This window comes from Neophocaena asiaeorientalis, unplaced genomic scaffold (genome assembly GCF_003031525.2).
Source record: "Neophocaena asiaeorientalis asiaeorientalis breed wild unplaced genomic scaffold, Neophocaena_asiaeorientalis_V1.1 scaffold87, whole genome shotgun sequence".
NCBI lineage: Eukaryota > Metazoa > Chordata > Mammalia > Artiodactyla > Phocoenidae > Neophocaena > Neophocaena asiaeorientalis.
In genome coordinates this window covers 4680004-4697779 of record NW_020175432.1, presented here as the reverse complement: position 1 = coordinate 4697779, position 17776 = coordinate 4680004, and the positions used below count along the sequence as shown (strand labels likewise).

Sequence of the window (17776 nt, the reverse complement as noted above, 5' to 3'; positions counted from 1 at the left end):
AACAAAAAAAAAAAAAAAAAGTGTCTTTGATGTTGCTGAGCCACCTGACTTCCAGACTTCTCATGGAGTGAGATAAACCTGTTCTGGTGCAGGCAAAGCTGTGAGAGAAACAAGTGCTCACCTATTGCTCATGGGAGTGCCATCGAGCACAAGCCTCCACAGAGGGGAATTTGGAAATACCTCTCCAAATTACAAACCACACAGACCCTCTAACCCAGGAAACCTACACCTGGAAATTTTTCTAAAGACAAAACAGTGTGAGAAATGGTGGCAAACCTGTCATTCCCTGCTGTACAAGTTTAACAGCAAGATGGGGGGCAAATCAAGGTCTATTAAAAGGTGTTAAGGGATTCCCTGGTGGCACAGTGGTTGAGAATCCGCCTGCCAATGCAGGGGACATGGATTCAAGCCCTGGTCCGGGAAGATCCCACATGCCGTGGAGCCACAAAGCCCGCGCAACACAGCTACTGAGCCTGTGCTCTAGAGCCTGCGAGCCACAACTACTGAAGCCCACGTGCCTAGAGTCTGTGCTCAAGAGAAGCCACCACAATGAGAAGCCCTCGCACCACAACCAAGAGTAGCCCCCACTCGCTGCAACTAGAGAAAGCCCTCGCGCAGCAACGAAGACTCAACGTAGCCAAAAATAAATTAAAAAAAAAAAAAAAAGGTGTTAAATAAACTATAGGACAGTCACACCACAGAGGAATCTGCAGCTGTAATGGGAACAAGGAAGGTTTTTAGACACCTATTTGGAATTATCTCCAAGATATATGTGGTAAAAAGAGCTATGCACACTACCTAAGGAATACTTTGTTTTCATTTGTGTAAAAAAAAAAACCTTCAGTTAAGATGTATCTGTATGGGCTTCTCTGGTGGCGCAGTGGTTGAGAGTCCGCCTGCCGATGCAGAGGACACGGGTTCATGCCCCAGTCCGGGAAGATCCCACATGTCGCGGAGTGGCTAGGCCCGTGAGCCATGGCCGCTGAGCCTGTGCGTCCGGAGCCTGTGCTCTGCAACCGGAGAGGCCACAACAGTGAGAGGCCCGCGTACTGCAAAAAAAAAACAAACAAACAGATGTATCTGTATGTATGTTTGTAACATGCCAGGATATCTCCAGAGGACCTAGAAGGCACCTGCTATGGTCTGAATATTTGTGTCCCCCCCCAAATTCATATGTTGAAATCCTAACCCCCCAAAGAAGATGGTGTTAGGAGGTGGGACCTTTGGGAGGTGATTAGGTCATGTGTGTGGAGCTCTCTCATGAGTGGGATTAGTGCCCTTATAAAAGGGACCCCACAGAGACTCCTCACCACTTCCACCATGTGAGGACACGGCGAGATGGCAGTCTGTGACCTGGAAGAGGGCCCTCCCCCAAAGCTGACTGTGCTGGTACCCTGATCTTGGACTTCCAGGCTCCAGAACTGTGAAAAATAAATATACATTGTTTACAAGCTGCCCAGCCTGTGGTATTCCATTACAGCAGCCCACAAAGGACTGAGACACCCCAGTAAGCCCACCAGGGTGCTGTGGGTAGGATGGGAGGGAAGCTTCTCAGCATACTCCTTAATTTTGCTTCAAATATACCATGCATTTAAAAAATCAAATCAGGGGCTTCCCTGGTGGTCCAGTGGTTAAGACTCCGCACTCCCAATAGAGGGGACCCGGGTTCAATCCCTGGTCAGGGAATTAGATCCCGCGTGCCGCAACTAAGATCCCAGCGCAGCCAAATAAATATTTAAAAAAATCAAATCAAATCAATCAATCAATGTCCATCCTGTTTCAGTTCTAGAAGTCAACAACTCGGTCCAGATGCAGACAGAGCACACCTCCACCCTACCACCACCCCAAAACAGAACCTCCACACTTAGTTTTCCTTGAAGAATTTTAATCACAAACTGGGGGTGGGGTGGGTGTGGGAGCAGGTAAAGGGAGTACAGGCTGGCTGCTAGAGAATGGTGGCTGACTCCAGGCCCCGCTCCTGGAAGTACCGATGGGGGAGGCGGGGGCGGGGGCCTTCGCTGAAGTACGACTTGATCCTCCTAAGTCCCTCCTGATCCCCCGTCTGCGAGTCCTCCCTATGGGAGAGAGATGGCGACACTGACTTCTGGGGGATCGGCCCTCTCAGGCAGCGCTGAGCCCTGGCTTCTCACCCTCCTTCCTCATAGCACCTCCAGGACACCTACCATGTAACGTCTTCTGCCTCCTTCTCCAGGATGCTCTGGGCTGTGCGCCAACTGAACCGGACAAACTGGGGGAAGCCGAACACAGGGTCCACATGCTCCCTCAACCACGCTTTTGTCTTGGGATCTGGGGGAAGGGGAGGGTGGACAATGTGATAGCCCTGAGCCCTGCCATAATGTCCCAGCTTCTCAGCTTGGCATCTGAGGCCCTACCACCTCATCTCAGTCCTCCTCTGGAGTACCTGAAGCACTGCCCACTGTCTGAGACATCCTCCTGCCTCAGGACCTTTGCACAAGCAGTTCCCCCCAACTCTTTGCCTGGCCAACAGTTGCTTATGGTGCAGTTTAAGGAGACTGCCCTTGAGACATCTCCCTTACCTCCCCAAGGACATGAGGCATTGAACCAGCATTTGTGGACCACTGAGTTAATGCCCATCTCTCCCATGTAACCACGAACTCAGTGGGCACAAGGAGGTCCTTGTTTGTCTTGCTCATGGCTGAATCTTCAGGCCTTGGCCCTGCAGGTCACATACCAGGTGTTCAGTAAGCAATGAACACTGCCCAAAGTGTCTTTGGCCTGGACCCGGTTTCCTCCCTTTGGCCTCACCTAAGTTCCAATCCTAGACTTGCTGTGTTACCCCACCCAACTGCCAAAGGGTTCCTTGAACCCAGCCACTGAATCTTTGCCTCTGCCCTTGTGTGTCTTTGGGAGGGTTGGAGGGGAGGGGCACAATCATTTCCACTTTACAAACAGAGACTGAGCCTCCCAATGAAGAGAAAACAATGGATTCAAGCTGGGACCACTGGACAGCACTGGACAGGAGCCAGTGCCCCTCACTCTGCCCTTTGCCCCTTAACAAATGGACAGATGCCCATCGTGAGTCTCAGTCCTTCACTGGGGCTCCAGAGACAGAGCAGGGAGGGAGGGAGGGAGGGAGAAGGGAAGAGGGAGTCTGCCAGCTGGAATCCAACTTTGCCACATTGTGGCCATAAGCAAGTGGCCCCCCTGTCCGGGCCTCAGCCTCTTCTGCTGCAGAGTGGGGTGGTCAGAACAACTTAGAAAACCTCAGAAGCATGCCAAGCCTGCCTTTTTAGTTTATTGTCACTCACCATTGGGGTAGCCTGAGCCATAATCAGTGTCCAGGTCCTGCAGTTTTTCCACAAACTTCCAGTTCTTCACAGCCTGGTCTCGGGCCACCTGTGGGCAAGATAGGCACTTGGGATCTCCCTCCCCATGAAGCAGCCATGCTTGCCTCCTGCCAGGGGGATGCTGGGAGCTGGCCATGGCCAGCAGGGGCCTAACCTTGGCACAGATACTGGCGGCACTGACCACGGGATAGAGGGCATCTGCCTTGGCCTTGACTGTCACCTCAACACCAGGAAAGCGCTGCTGCAGCCGCTCCTGGTATGTCTCTGGGGGCCCCACAGTGTCCACAAACACCTGCCGTGGTGACAGAAATGTATTCATTCAACAAACATCCAGAAAAACAACTGTGTAGATGATCCAACTTCACAGCCTTTGCGCTTGATGTTCCTGCTGCCTGGAATACTCGTCTCTCAGCTCATGCCCAGGCTGCGTCTTCCTCTCAGGGGTCTCAGCTCAAATCTCACCCTCTAAAGAGGCTTTTCCTGATCACACTATATCCATTCTACATTTATTAAGCACCTACCTACTGCATGCCATGGGCTGCTCTATGTGTCGGGGACATAGCAGTAAACATGCCAGAGTAGACACCCTGGTGAGGGCCACAGACAAGAAACAGGATAAATAATAAAGAATAAGGGAGATCCAGAAGAGATTATAATTTTAAACAATTTGGGGGTGTTCATAGAAGGTCACTCTGAGGTGGTGACATCTGAATAAAAGGCCTGAAGGAAATGAGCCACAGGGAGATCTGGGAAAGAGTGTTCTAGTGCAAAGGCCCTGAGGTGGGACCATGTCAAGTACGCTGGACAGCAGTACGAGAACCACATGTCTAGAATAGAAATGAGGTCCGAAAAGTAACAAGAAAAGTAATCTCCAGTGCATTTATTATTCTCAAAAAATCACCTTTACTATTTTCTTACCAGCTGCCCATCCATCTCCTCTGATTTGGTCATGAACTCGAGGGCAGGCTCCTTGTCTGTCTGCTTCAGTACTGCATCGTCAGCTCCACATTCCAGCCCTGGACCTCAGCCACCTTCTCAGCAAGGCCTCCCTTGGTACATTCTCTATCTCAAGTATATTTACCCTTGTGATTCTCTCAAAACGGTCTGTTCTTTGCCTTGCAAACTCGATGCAATGCCAACTTATAATCCTCTCTGGTGATTTAATCTCATTCTTCACTTGCCTGTAAACTTTCCTGATTTAATTCCCACTGTGTTCAGAAAATTAAACATCGAGATTTACATTTCAAAAACGTAAATGACTGCCTGCTGTGTGGGGAGCACATTGTAGGGGAGGGGGCTGGAGGAGGATGGGGCAGGTATCCAGGAGGGGAGGGTGCCCTGGGCTAGGATACAGACTGTGGTCGGGGAGAACAGATGTGAGATTCGTTCTAGACACTGAGCCTTTAGAATATGGAAATAGATTAGATGGGGGTGAGGCTGGGGGCCCCACCATGGTCCTCAGTGGGGCACACATTTAAGGTAGGAAAAACAGTAGGACATCAACAGCAGTAAAACACATTCCTGAATCATCCATCGCACTTCTATACTCCTATTTTATCCTGAGGTGGTTAAATGGGGACAATCCAACCAACAGTTAGCTCACCTGGGCCACTTTCACACCTTGGTCCAACGCATACTGCATCAGCCCAGTAGCTGTATCATGAGACAGGGAGTTCAGGTTGTATTTGACCCTGTGGTGGTGGACAGAGCCCAGTCAACATCGTTCCAGCCACCCATCCCTTCCAGCCCATGATGGCTACCCCCCCGCCCCCGGGACCCCTCACCGCCCAAGCATGCTGGTAGAGATGAGGTTTGGAGACAGGATGTCCAGTGCCCAGCCCACAAAGTCTCCGTCCTCCTCAATTTTCGCAAAGAGCCTGTGCCGCTCGCTCTCCGACAAGGTCTTTGAGTCTGGGTGGAGGGTTGGGAGAGAAGGGGAGCGGCTGGTTCCCCCGGTTCCTGCTCTCCCCCTCCAGCTTGCACCCGCCCCTGAACATGCCCAGGAACCGCCTCCCTAGATCTACCCCAGGGCTCACCTGCCACCTTCAGGGCCTCCAGATCTGCCAGGCGGGACAGGGGGCAATAGCAGATGGCGTAGACCATGGGGCCTGGGGAAGTGGGGGTCCAAACAGTGAGCCCGTGAAAGCCGCCATCTCTATTCCATCATCACCGCTTTTTTTTTCGGTGCCATCACCAATGCCATCGCCATTACCACTATCACCACCACCACCACCACCCCCGAGTGCGGTGCAATCCCAGCTCCTGTTCCAGTGCAACTTGCATCCACCTTATCACGCCCCTCCCCCACCCGGCCCTGGGGGCGCACCCAGCACCGGGCCCCGGCCCGCTTCATCGACGCCCAGGACGCAGGGCTCCTTGCGGCACACAGAAGGTACAGGCGAGTTCAGGCGACAGCGGCCCGTATTGTCTCTCTCCAGCTCGCTGAGATCCATGCCGCAGCCACCAGCGGCAGGAACAAAGTCTGCAAGGAAAGGTCTCTGCGCGCTTTTTCCGCGGGCCCAGAGGCAGTGCTAGCTCTCGACCAATCGCCGCGCAAGACACGCCCCAAACGTTCCTGCCGCCGTTGTCGTTTGCGCAGCACACGCCGACGTCGCTGCCGTGCAGCTTCCTGGGAATTGTAGTTCCCCAGGCTGACAGCCGAGCTCTGCGGTTGGGGAACTGGATAGGCGGGGTCGCTTTCGGAGCTCCGCCCGCCGGGGCTGGTGGGAGGAGAGGGAAATAAAGGGGAAATTGAGGGAGGCCTTGAAGGATTCGACCCGGTCAGAGCCTAGAAGGTCAGATACCACTAGACTCCCAGAATACGGTGTCCGCATCACTGAGTTCCTGTCCCCCATCTGGTTTCAGGCTCTTTGTACTCGAGGTCCCTGCCACTCCACACAGTCTAAGCCCCCTGGACTAGGTATCCTGGCTCACGCTGGGCTCAAACCTTCGGACTTGGAGTCCCCCAGCTCCCTCCGTAGCTCACCGGGAGAGCCACCCCCTCGCCTCTCGCCTGCTTTCTACCCTCTCTCTCATCCGGGCTAAGTCTCTCCTACCCCCGAACCGAGATCCCAGACCTCTACAGACTCCGGCTCAGAGTCTCCGCCCACCACGCAGGCTCCTTTCCCCTCCATCCCCAGTTCAGGGTTCATGCTCCCGCCCCGTCTCCCACCCTTCTCCCTCTTTCTCCCACGTCTTAGCGAGGAGCACGCCTCCCAGATTTGTCCACCACTCCAACGACATGTCTCTTTCTATTCCCTGCTCTCAACAGAGCTCAAGCCCTCAGACTGTGGGTTTCTGTTCCTCATCAGGGTCCCAGTTCCTCCATCTGCGTTTTCCCCTCCCCGCCCCCACCACCTTTCTTCCTTTCTCCTCGGATATCAGCAGGGCTCCCATCTCCTGACTCAGCCCTCCCTTCCCACGCTGCACTCAAGCCCCAGATTTAGTGCCCCATTGTTCCCTCTTCGAGGCCCGCCTCGTATCCGCCCCCCACAGCCCTTCCTCTCTCCCCGCCCACCCTGGGAACCCGCGGCCCCGGATTTGCCCACCAGCCCCGGCCCCGCCTCCTCCGCGCCGGAGGCTCACCCGGGCTCAGGGCCTCCAGTCGCAGTCGTTCGGCCCGCAGGATGAACAATCTCGTTGCCGGCAGGGCCGCACCTGAACCAGATTCTCGCGGTCCATGAACACCGGGCCCGGCGCTGTGCCCACAGCCTCGCGGCTGCGCTCCTGCTTGCCCAGGTCGCAGAAACAGCGCCACTTTCCCCACGGGCCAAGGGCAGAGTCTTCCAAGTCTAGGGATGGAGGGCCAGGTAGGAGGGAACCTTTCGCCCCCGCACCCCCAGGGAGGGAGGAGGAGAAAGACACTAACAAATCACAACAGTTCGTATTTGCTCAGTTGTGCTTCTGTGCCAGGTACCCAGCCATAGATTATCTCTAATCTTACCATTAGTCCCAGGTGGGGAAACTGAAACTTAGAGAGAACAAGCCACCCTTCCAACCTCACACAACTGGTGAATGGCCCAGAGGGACTGCAAAATGACACTTCCCACCTGTGCCTGCCTGTCCAGTTGGGAATGTGGTACAACACCCTTGGTGTCCACCATCTGAAGATGACTCCTCTCTTCAGGGGCATGACCTTGAGCCTGTCCAACTGGCACAGTGTCACCTGACCAGCAGGGTTGCCAGGTGGTAAATTAAATGACATAATTGTCATAATGAAGGTACCTTAAAGCCCCTGGCGATGTGCTAGTACATAATACAAAAACAATTACTATGATCACTTTCAAAGCAGCTACAACGTTTATTAGACGCCCTTCACAACCCTTCTTTTACTGACTCTTCCCTACAGCCCTAGTTGACAGGTCTTAGCCCAAATCTGTGGCTCACAAAGTCCTGACACCTCATGCCCTCACCAAGCCTCTGCCAGACAACACTGGCCTCTTTCCAGTCCTCTGTCAGGCCTTTCGGCCTTGGCACTTGCTGTTGCAACTCCCTGTTGCACTCTTCCCCCTAAATCTCCGTACTTTGGGCTTTTGCTTGTCATTCCGGCTGCATTGGTTACCTATCTTCAGCCGGGCCTTCTCTGACTTCAGAAGTTTACCTGCACCCTGCCTTTTCTATCTCCGCCTTTCCCAGCACTTATCCATGAGTTTATGGATATGTCTGCGTCGGTATTTATTGCCTGCTCACGTCCCCTCTCCCGGTGTAGGCTGCTTATAGACAGTCTCCATCTCAATTTACAGATGAGAAAACTGAGCCTCAGAGAAAAGTAATCAGCCCGAGGGGCGCCGCCAGTGATAGCTGGCAGAGATTTTTTTTTTTTTTGCGGTACGTGGGCCTCTTACTGTTGTGGCCTCTCCCGTTGCGGAGCACAGGCTCCGGACGCGCAGGCTCAGCGGCAATGGCTCACGGGCCCAGCCGCTCCGCGGCATGTGGCATCTTCCCGGACCGGGGCACGAACCCGTGTCCCCTGCATCGGCAGGCGGACTCTCAACCACTGCGCCACCAGGGAAGCCCCTGAGCAGAGATTTGAGGTCCCTGAAGGAGGGTCTATTTGCAGCCAGATGGTGAAGTGGGGCAATGAAGCACCTTTCTGCACTATCACAGCCGCAGCCTGCAGTTACCTTTCTCCAGATGCTGCAGCCGCAGCTGCTCCCAGGTGTCCCCTTCTCCCTGCTCGCCGAAGTATTGGTAGTCGGGGGAAACCTGGGCAGGGGTTGCCAGCAGCAGGAGTATCAGAGGCAGCAACAGTAGTGTCAAACCGCTCCGGGCCATGCCGGACTCAACCGACCCCAGCTCGCTCCAAAGAGGAGCCCCGCGCATCACCCCCGCGGGCCGACGCAGTGGTCGGGGCCGGCGGCTGCGCGTCTCCCCCTGCCGCCCGCGGGCAAGTGGTCGCGGCCGGCTCCTCTTTCCCTCCCCTGCGCTTGCAGTGGACCCGACCGCTACGCTCGTCCGCCCACCCCTCCGCGCTAGGCGTCATGGTTCGGGCCTAATATAAAAGGCTCCAAGGCCCAGGGCACACTTCGCCCTGCGAAAGCGAGTCTGTGCGTCTGCGAGTCTGTGCGTCCCGCCCTTTCCCACGCAGGTATGGACACCTGGAGTGCATCGAGCTGCGGGGAGTCCCCTTGGAGCAGCTCGGGCCCTATCCAGACCTCAGCGCTGGCCGCCTTTGTTTTCCGCCCGCCGTAGTGGCCGCCTTTGTCCTTGCGGGGAAAAACGAGGCCAGAGCCTTGGAGTACAGGCCGCATCCCCAGGCTCCCCGCCCCCAGCTCGCGACATCTCCTCCTGGGGCGATGGGCTTGCGCGACCGCGCTCAGGCCGACACGCTAACTGGGGGCTGGCCGGCAGCTGCCCGGCCCCTCTAGCTGTCCGGGGGGGCGGGTCTCCCAAAGTCTCAAGGCCGTGCCAACCTGGTCCCGGAGAAGGTGCGAGGCAGTGCTGCTGCCTCCGCCGCTCTGACTCAGTAACTGGGCCCGGTACGCAGCGTGACCTTGGGAAGCGAGGACAAAGGGTCGTCCAGGGCGCACTGACCGGGCGGGGGTCTCGGCTTTCAGTCATGACCTCCGGCAACGCGCACATCGGAAAGCCCGCCCCGGAATTCCAGGCCACCGCCGTGGTGGATGGCGCCTTCAAGGAGGTGAAGCTTTCAGACTACAAAGGTGAGGGCGGCCTGGAGGGGGCCCTGGTGGGGGCGGGGCACAGGCATTAGAGGGACTGAGCCCTAACTCCTTGTCTATTCCCATCCCCTTCCCCAGGAAAATACTTGGTCCTCTTTTTCTACCCGCTGGACTTTACCTTTGTGTGCCCCACGGAGATCATCGCTTTCAGTGAGCGTGCCGAGGAGTTCCACAAGCTGGACTGCGATGTGCTGGGCGTCTCTGTGGACTCTCAGTTCACCCACCTGGCTTGGTATGACCAGTGGGGACCAGTAAGGAGGAAGGGTGCAGCTAAACCTACACCTCTATAGGGTCTGAGCTGTGTGTTCTCCTGGCCGGTGCTCAACCTCTGCGTCTCCCTTTCCCATCAAGAAAATAATGGAAATAGTGATTCCCAAGTCCTCAATGATGATGACAGTAATTAGCTTTTGGAAACTAGTTTTGTGGCGTAGAGAGTTAGCAGATGCTTTTTTTCACTTAGGGCAACACAGCCTCCCTCCCGTGAACTATTTCAGCAAGGTGGAAACTCCAGTTCAAGAGAGTGAAGGGCTGGGCCCAGTGACACAGCTGGAGAGAGGAGGATGGGGACTCTAAGGCAGGTTCTCTGCCTCAAGGTGCTGGAAACCACCAGCACATGTGAAGCCACTTTGCTAGAGTATTAGCTTAGTCTTCCCAGCTGTGAGAAGCAGCCCCAGCACCCACTTCAGGGCGGGGTGGGTGGCGCTCCCCGGGGTTTGCTCAAAAGCCCCTTATCTCTCACCTCCAGCACCCCCTCTCCAGCCCTTATCACAGGCAGGCCCAAAGGGTGAGGACCCTGCTGTGCCAGGCATCCTAAGGTCCCAGCCCTGTCTCCCCCACCCACAGGATCAACACCCCCCGGAAGGAGGGAGGCTTGGGCCCCCTGAACATCCCCCTGCTGGCTGATGTAACCAGAAGCTTGTCCCATGATTATGGCGTGCTGAAGGAAGATGAGGGCATCGCCTACAGGTACTGTGGGACCCTCAGGAAGCCCCCATCCTCAGAGTGAGGGGGTCGCTCTTGGGTGATGTCCTCCCTGCCCCCAGCCGTGTGGCTAGCAGGAAGACGGTGCTCCCTCCCTGGGTCCTGACAGTGGGAACTCTGGCTCCTCACTGTGAACTCTGATATCTCAGGGGCCTCTTTATCATCGATGGCAAGGGTGTCCTTCGCCAGATCACCATCAATGATTTGCCTGTGGGGCGCTCTGTGGATGAGGCTCTGCGGCTGGTCCAGGCCTTCCAGTACACAGATGAGCACGGGGAAGGTGAGCCGAAACCCACATTCACATGTGTTCACACATGGGTACATATGCAGCCCCTCTGTCATGCACACATACATTCACTGCCCGCTCTGTCGCTTGTGTGGGGTGGTTGTGAGGGCCCCAAAGAAGATTTAACTCGGGGCCTTGTCTGCAGGAAGTTTCTAGTCTGGTGGGAGAGATACCCCAATATAAGGGTGGGGAGGTAACAGAAATCTGTAGAAGGTATTTGAGAAGGCCTGTGCCAAGGCAGGCTTGAATGTTAGTTGGATCAGAGTATCTTCTCATGTGAAGGCCACAGCCTGACCACAGGCCCTCAAAGTCCACTGGGGCTGGGGCTAAGAGAGAAAGATGCGATTAAAGGAGCCAGAAAGAAATTAAAATGTCAGCCAGGGAATTCCCTGGTGGTCCAGTGGTTAGGACTCTTGCACTTTTACTGCCGAGGGCTCGAGTTTCCCCTGGTCAGGGAAACTAAGATCCCACAAGCCACACGGTGCGGCCAAAAAACTAAATAATAAAATAGGTACTTCCCTGATGGTCCATTGGTTAGGACTCTCCCTGGTGGTCCATTGGTTAGGACTCAGGGGGCATGGGCTCAATCCCTGGTCGGGGAACTAAGATCCCACATGCCACATGGTGTGGCCAAAAATAAATAAATAAATAAAATAAAATGTCAGTCAGAAAATCCTGCAGCTGGGCTTGGAGGGCTTCTCTTACCATGTGGCATTGTCTTAGGCCTGGACCACTTGGCTCCAGGCTTTTTCTTCTGCAACTCATGCTCTTGCTTTGCCTCTTTTTGTCCCCTCACTACTGCTCTACCTTGAATATGGCACTCTGGCCTCATATGTGCACCCCTGTTTTTCCAGTCTGTCCCGCTGGCTGGATGCCAGGCAGTGACACAATCAAGCCCAACGTGGACGACAGCAAGGAATATTTCTCCAAACACAACTAGGCTGGCAGAGGGGTGGCAAGCTTGGGCTCTTGGCCCCCATCTGTGCCCCTACCTGGGTGCCCCATACTGACCCAGGAAAGGCCCCTTCAGACTCTACAGGCCATGACCCCAGAGGGCTAGGCCAAGGCTTTCTCAAGCTACCAGCTGAGAGCTGGTGAATGGTGACCCCCTCCTTGGAGCCCACATAGCTGAGAACAGGCCTAGAGGTGACTAATAAAGTATTAGGGACAGATGTAAGTCTGTGTTGGTGTGATTTGTCCTGGCGTGGTACCACTCCCCACCCCCTTCTCCAGACTGTGGCCTGGGAAACTGACATTGTAGTTGCCGATCTCCACCACAAGGTGGCAGTCTTGCATCATGCTCACTGCTTACTCTCCTCCCTCTTCCTCCTTGGCCTGAAGACGGGTAGAGGGGCCGGGGGCGATGGTGCTGTTGGCCCCTTGCAGGGAGCAAGTCCCAGGCTGCCTTACAACCTGAAACCTGGCCATGCAGAGCAGCGCCCACACCTAAACAGCAGCCAGCCTGGGTTCAAATGCCGCTTAAGCTGTGATCTTCCCTGGGTCTCTTCAACAGCAAAATGGGAATAAAGACAAACCTACATTTCACTATTTCACGTTAAAAGAGATGAAGTACGTGAAGCTCAGGACTCTGTTAATGGTTATTAGGACCAAGTTCCTGGGGCTGGAAGAAGGTGGGGACCCAATCCTGAGCATAGAACCAAGAGAGGCAGCTTGAGGTAGAGGCACAGTCCCTGCTGCAAGTTCTACACCACCCCAGGTTGGAAGGGCTGTGCCTCTGCCCCTGAAGTGGAAGGATGAGGGTTAGGCTGCGAGGCAGGTGTTAGGAGCAAGACAGTGTTTGAAGGAGCTCAGTTTGATGCTGTGCATGTTCAGGCAAGTGGCTTTGCCACTCTGAGCCCCCATTTCCTTCCACAGAACAGGACTGACAAGCTCATTTAATCCACAGATCCATTATTACTGCTATCCAGCCTAATGCCCTCCAAGGTCACCCATCTCAGCCTTGGGATTTTATCTACACTCCTCCCGAAGGCCCTGTGTGGTCTTCCCTGACCTCATCTCCCAACTCCTGGTTCACTCCATTGCAGCACACAGCCTTCTTGCTGTTCTTTAACAAGCTGATCTTGTTCTGGCCACAGGAGCTTTGCATGTGTTGTTCCCTCTGCCAGAACGCTGTTACTCAGGATTTTCTCAGGGCTCAAGCTTCAAAGCTGCTGAAAAATCGCCTCATTAAAGTTCCATGTTCCCAATCCATTCTCCAAAGCAGCTAACCTCCCCAGCCCCATCACTACCACTTTGACCATTTTTTTTTCTTCCTAGCACTTACCACCATCTCCGAATCACGTTTGCTTGTTTATTGTCTGTCGGCCCTGGTCCCGTCTGTGACTCCAGGGCCAGGTCGTTCAGTACCTTATAAATGAATTAATGAAGCGTCTGTTCTACCCCACCTCGCCCCTGTGGCTTGGTTTCTCGATCTGTGTTTTTCTCTGCTGCTCTGGGGGCTTCCAGCTCCGAAGCCAGCCAGATCCCCATCGGGGCTCACCAGCCGCCCTCGCACCCGTCACAGCTGCTGGGGAGGCAGCCCCATGAGAGGGCGGCGGCGGCGCCCGGCGGCCCGAGCAGCCGCCCCGGCAGGACCAGACCTGGCAGTCGCCCCGCTCCCGGCCTGGCACCCGGGAGGGGAAACTGGCAGGCGGGCACCGCCCTTCCTGGCGGGGGTGGGGAGGGGATCGCGGCGGCAACGACGCACAGGCAACTGCATCCCCCCTCCCGGGTCAGGTCAGACGGAGCTGGCGTGGGCTCGGCAGGACCCAGGCACCAGCCCGATGGGGGAGACTCTGGGGTGGCTCCCGGGGTTCTGGAGTGCGGCCCGCCCACCGTGGACGCTCTGGACCCAGGCCTGGGGCTTTCCGGGCCTTGGTAGCCGCCAGCCTGGGAAAATCCCGGCCCCTTTCCCGGCGCCGCGGCCCTGCCCGGCAGAGCGGGGGAGGGGATTCCCGGAATCTGCCCAGAGACCGCCGTCGCGTCACTGGACAGAATCAGCCCATGTTTGGACAGCGCTTCCGTAGCGTCAGCGGGGAAAGCCCCGGCGCGCGCGGCTGGGCGGGGCCGCGCCTGCGCACTGCGCGTTTCGCCCCAGGCGTCCTGTCCCCCGGTGCTGGGGAGTTGCGGGACCTGGTCCCCGCCCTGCACCTTCCAACCCGGGAGATCGGGGGACGCAAGAAGGGTTGGACACCCAGGCTGGGGACGCAAGATGTCTGAACAAAGCTGGCGAGATTGACACAGTTACAGGAGCAAGCCACAAACCGCAGTGGGGTGGGGGCATCCCACTACTCTCCTCCCTCCGCCCGCCCGGCTTGGAAAAAAAGACAACAGAAATTAATAAAGAACCTTTTTTTTTTTTACTTAAATAGATTCAATAAAAAGTAAGAACAACACACACACAAACACATCTTAAAATAAATTCTTTAGATACCGACTGCGCGTTTCTTCCGCACAGTACGGTGCAGAGGGGGGGAGGGCAGGGGGCGGGGGTCCCCTCCCCAGTATCTCCGAGGGCTTGAGTACCGGTCGGCGGGGCCAGCTCCGCCGCAATCGCCCCCTCCTCCCCTCCCTGTTAAATACACAAATATATTATATTCAATATGAATTGAGTCCAGCAGAAAAAAAAATACAAAAAAAACGTGGAAGGGGGGCTTGTAAACGTCGAGGTGGAAGGACTGGCCGCAGAGCGGGCGGGCAGGAGTCCAGTGTGGTTTGTGGCGCCCCCAGGCCCCGGGGCCGGTGCCCACCGCCTGCCCCCTCGCCCCATGGGAGGCGTGCGCCCAGCCGTCCAGTTTGGGAAAATGTCCGTACGGGGGATAGGGGGGCGCTCAGAAGGCGTGTCCCTTGACCCCAAGCAGTAGCTGGCAGCCGTTGCTGACGTGGGTCATGACCTTCTGTTTGAGCTGGGCCACCTGCTCGCGGAGGAGGCCGGCAGTGCTGGACAACCCGGCGTTCTCGGCCTTGAGTGTCTTCACCTTGTCCTCCAGGCGCGCGATGCGCTCCAGCTTCCGCTTCCGGCACTTGGTGGCCGCCAGCCGGTTCCGCAGCCGCTTGCGCTCTACTTTGATGCGCTCCTGGTCTTCCATGTTGATGGGGGACACCGGCGGCGTGGCGTCGCGGCTGCGCGCCTCAGGCACGGTCTGCGGTTCCTCCTTGAAGGTGGAGGCGCCGCGGCCCAGGCCCAGCTGCGCCGGGTGACCGCCGGCGAAGGGCGGCGCGTGTGGGAGGTAGCTGATGGTGGCCGTCGGGTACGAGCTCCCAGTCCCGACGGTGGCCCCGGCTCCTCCGGAGGTCGCAGAGGCTGGAGAATAGCTGCTGAGGTTGGTGTAGACGGGAGGCGGCTCCGGGCCGGCATAAACGCCCCCGGGCCCGGCCGGGGGCCCCCCGCTGGCGCCCAGGGACACGTTGGGGGGCGTCACGTGGTTCATCTTGTGCAGGTCGTCCAGGGCTTTTACAAAGCCGTCGGCGAAGCCTTCCTGCTCCTCGGTGACGCCGCCCCCTGCGCCCCCCGCACCTCCACCACTGCCACCCCCGCGGGGGTAGAAGTACTGTCCCGGGGGCGTGGGCGTCGTCGTGATCACGCCGTTGCTGTTGGGGACGATCAGGCGCTCCAGCTCCGATGAGGCGAGCTTGAGCGACGCGCCGGTGTCCGAGCCCTGGCTGGAAAAGTAGCTGCCGCCACCGCTGCCTTCTGGGCCGGGGCCCCGCGCTCCGGGTGCTTTAAGATTTCGGTAGGGGTCGGCCAGGTTGAGTGCCAGGCTGGGTTTCAGGAGTTTGTAGTCGTGTAGAGAGAGGCCGCCCGGGGTCCGGCCGTATCCGGCCGCTGCGTATGAGTCGTCGTGGTAGAAGGGCTGTTCCATTTTAGTGCACATCCGGGCGGCCCGGTCGGTCTGAGGGTCCCTGCGGGGCCGCCCCGGGCCTCGCTGCAGCGAGACGCGCGCAGTCCGCGGAGGTGGCTGGACCAGGTGTCTGGACGCGCGTTCCCGGGGGCCTGTACGGGCCGAGAGAGGCCAACAGGCGGCTGTGCACGGAAGCTCTGTGTGGCTTCTCTAGCCCCTCTGCCCCCCTCTGGCGCACTCGCTTTCTTCGTGTTGCGTCCCCCTTGCTCCCCGCTCCCTGTCGGCTCCGATGCTGGCCTGGACGCGCTCAAGGTCCCGGCCGCTCAGCCGGAGCCACACGCCTTTATACGGCGATTGTCAGCTGCGGAAGTGCGCTCCGATTGGCGGTCGCCCGAGCCGGGCCCCCGCGCCCCCCTCCTGGAGCGTGGGGAAGGGGAGGAGGCGGCTCGCGTCATTGTCAGGAAGCGCGTGTCCTTGTAAACAGCGGCCACGGGCTGGGTGGCTCGGAGCGACTGCAGGGGGAGGGGCTCAGAGGACCCTGGTGCGCGAGGAAGGGGGCGCTGGGGCGGTCAGAGGTACACGGGGAGAGGCTTCAGGGAGGGCGATGACTCCCCTGGAGTACTCGATGAGGGATACGAGGAACTGGTACAGAGCAAGTGTGTGTGTGTTGGGGGGACGGGGGTGGTCCCGAGCTGCACACGGAAAGGCCTGAGGGATCTGGAGTCTTCCAGAGGGGCTGGGGGGCTGAGAAAACACTGAGAGACCCCCCCAAAGGAGAGACAGGAGGGTTAAGCAGGGTAGGTGGGGGAGTGGTAAGGAGACGCCTGACTCAGAAATTGAGTGGGGGGGTCCAGGGTACAGAAGAGTTGAGGGACTGGAATTTTCACGGGAGGAACTGAACCCAGGAAAAGTGAGGAAGGGGAGCGATCAAAAGTGAACACGGGAGCTGCTGGACACCCATTATGCAGAAAATGAGTAGGGGTCCTGGAGTCCATGGGAGAGACTGAGAGTCCCCCACAAGTTGGAAGGGGAAGGAATTGGGGGTCCTAGATATGGAAAAAGTGAGTGAGGGTCCTGGGGTACACTGAGTCAAAGAAAATATGTGGGGTAGAAGATTAAGACACTGTCAGAGGTTGGAGGTCACTGGGGGTCATCTGCGAAGACCCGACGGAGGAGAATTAGAAGGGTCGGGGCACCCCTTCAGTACTGAGATAGTACTGACAGAGGGTCTCCGGTTGAGACATGAGAGAAGGAGGGGTCTTTTGAGGATCCTGGGGACCTGGACTGCTGCATCTTCCATGATCGGCGTCCCCTCTTGTGGGTGACCTCTAGGTGTCTGTATACTCTGTCCCCACCCCAAAGACCTCCCCCAGTGACCCTGGACTTGACCGGCATAGTGTCGGCTCCTGGTGCCTAGACCCAGCCCGACGGCCGGGGCGCGGTCGCCCAACCCCACTCCTTCCTTAGAAACAGGCTGGGGAAAGAGCGCCGCGGCAGGAAGTGTGGCAACAGCCCAGGGGGAAGGAACCGGGCCCTGCCTCCGTCACTCGAATCCTACGGGACCATGCGCCCCGCCCTGGGTCCAGCCGGGTTCTGCGCCTCGTAAGAGGAACCTGGGCTTGCGACCCCAGAGGAAGCCAGGGGCGTGGGACAGGTCCCGACGCAGAGGCCTCCAGTCGTCGATCCCCACCCAAGCAATGGTTCAGCCCTTGGCGCCCGCAGGCGATCGCCGAGGCTGGCAGTCCGGGACGATTCCATCGGCCTGACGGAGGGGGACTCACCGGGGCCTGGTCGCCATGGCAACAGGCCGGAGTCCGCGGGCAGGATTGGGGGCGGGGCGGCCCCCGGAGTCTCTCCCCGCCGCCCATATAAGGGCACAGGAAGGGGTGGGGTTAACGCTGTCCCGGAGCCCCGGCCAGGAGCCGGCTCCCCCGATCTGCCAGGTCCCAGGGCGCGCCAGGGCCCCAGGACGGCTAGTCCCGACCAGCCCCGGCCGCCTGGCCCGGCCCCACCCAGCCGCTGTGGGGCCGCGTCCTGCCAGGCCCTGCCCGACTCGACCCAGCCTGGCAGGTCCCCGCCTGCCCGCGGGCCTGGGTCGGACTTCGCCCCCGGCCAGACGGGCGTGGAGAGGGCGGGTCAGTGCCTCGAGGCGACCCCGGT

The 17776-nt window shown here is 57.8% G+C and overlaps 3 protein-coding genes across 5 annotated transcripts; 1 reads left to right on the top strand and 2 right to left on the bottom strand.

The window, feature by feature from the left end:
* Positions 1–1874: 1874 nt before the first annotated feature.
* RNASEH2A (ribonuclease H2 subunit A) lies at positions 1875–8644 on the bottom strand. 3 transcript variants are annotated; one of them, XM_024767501.1, is made up of 10 exons: positions 8453–8644; positions 6915–7120; positions 5656–6049; positions 5366–5437; positions 5114–5240; positions 4933–5020; positions 3484–3621; positions 3291–3378; positions 2184–2307; positions 1881–2075 (listed from the first exon to the last, which is right to left on the bottom strand). In XM_024767501.1, the coding sequence occupies exons 3-10, from the start codon at positions 5780–5782 to the stop codon at positions 1946–1948; spliced, it is 894 nt and encodes a 297-aa protein (XP_024623269.1). In that variant the 5' UTR covers positions 5783–6049; positions 6915–7120; positions 8453–8644; the 3' UTR covers positions 1881–1945. The 3 variants fall into 3 exon arrangements, with proteins under 3 accessions (XP_024623272.1, XP_024623269.1, XP_024623271.1); XM_024767504.1 differs by lacking the exon at positions 3484–3621 and having other exon boundaries at positions 1875–2075; XM_024767503.1 differs by lacking the exon at positions 8453–8644 and having other exon boundaries at positions 6915–7145.
* Positions 8645–8781: 137 nt separating this feature from the next.
* On the top strand, positions 8782–11952 carry PRDX2 (peroxiredoxin 2). Its single transcript, XM_024767505.1, has 6 exons — positions 8782–8916; positions 9386–9490; positions 9587–9740; positions 10352–10474; positions 10639–10769; positions 11630–11952. The coding sequence occupies exons 2-6, from the start codon at positions 9388–9390 to the stop codon at positions 11713–11715; spliced, it is 597 nt and encodes a 198-aa protein (XP_024623273.1). The 5' UTR covers positions 8782–8916; positions 9386–9387; the 3' UTR covers positions 11716–11952.
* A 2159-nt stretch (positions 11953–14111) lies between these two features.
* JUNB (JunB proto-oncogene, AP-1 transcription factor subunit) lies at positions 14112–15943 on the bottom strand. The gene has a single exon (XM_024767638.1). It carries the CDS (start codon positions 15647–15649, stop codon positions 14606–14608), a length of 1044 nt encoding a protein of 347 aa, XP_024623406.1. The 5' UTR covers positions 15650–15943; the 3' UTR covers positions 14112–14605.
* Between the last annotated feature and the right edge of the window lie 1833 nt (positions 15944–17776).

Excerpts from the sequence above, each read along its gene's own strand:
- RNASEH2A (XM_024767501.1), bottom strand. The coding sequence starts at position 5,782 with ATGGATCTCAGCGAGCTGGAGAGAGACAATACGGGCCGCTGTCGCCTG. Across the intron at positions 5,438-5,655 it reads GGGCCGGGGCCCGGTGCTGG|GCCCCATGGTCTACGCCATC; the intron begins GTGCGCCCCCAG and ends CCACTTCCCCAG. Across the intron at positions 5,241-5,365 it reads GGAGGCCCTGAAGGTGGCAG|ACTCAAAGACCTTGTCGGAG; the intron begins GTGAGCCCTGGG and ends CCCTCCACCCAG.
- PRDX2 (XM_024767505.1), top strand. The coding sequence starts at position 9,388 with ATGACCTCCGGCAACGCGCACATCGGAAAGCCCGCCCCGGAATTCCAG. Across the intron at positions 9,491-9,586 it reads GAAGCTTTCAGACTACAAAG|GAAAATACTTGGTCCTCTTT; the intron begins GTGAGGGCGGCC and ends CCCCTTCCCCAG. Across the intron at positions 9,741-10,351 it reads CAGTTCACCCACCTGGCTTG|GATCAACACCCCCCGGAAGG; the intron begins GTATGACCAGTG and ends CCCCACCCACAG.
- JUNB (XM_024767638.1), bottom strand. The coding sequence starts at position 15,649 with ATGTGCACTAAAATGGAACAGCCCTTCTACCACGACGACTCATACGCA.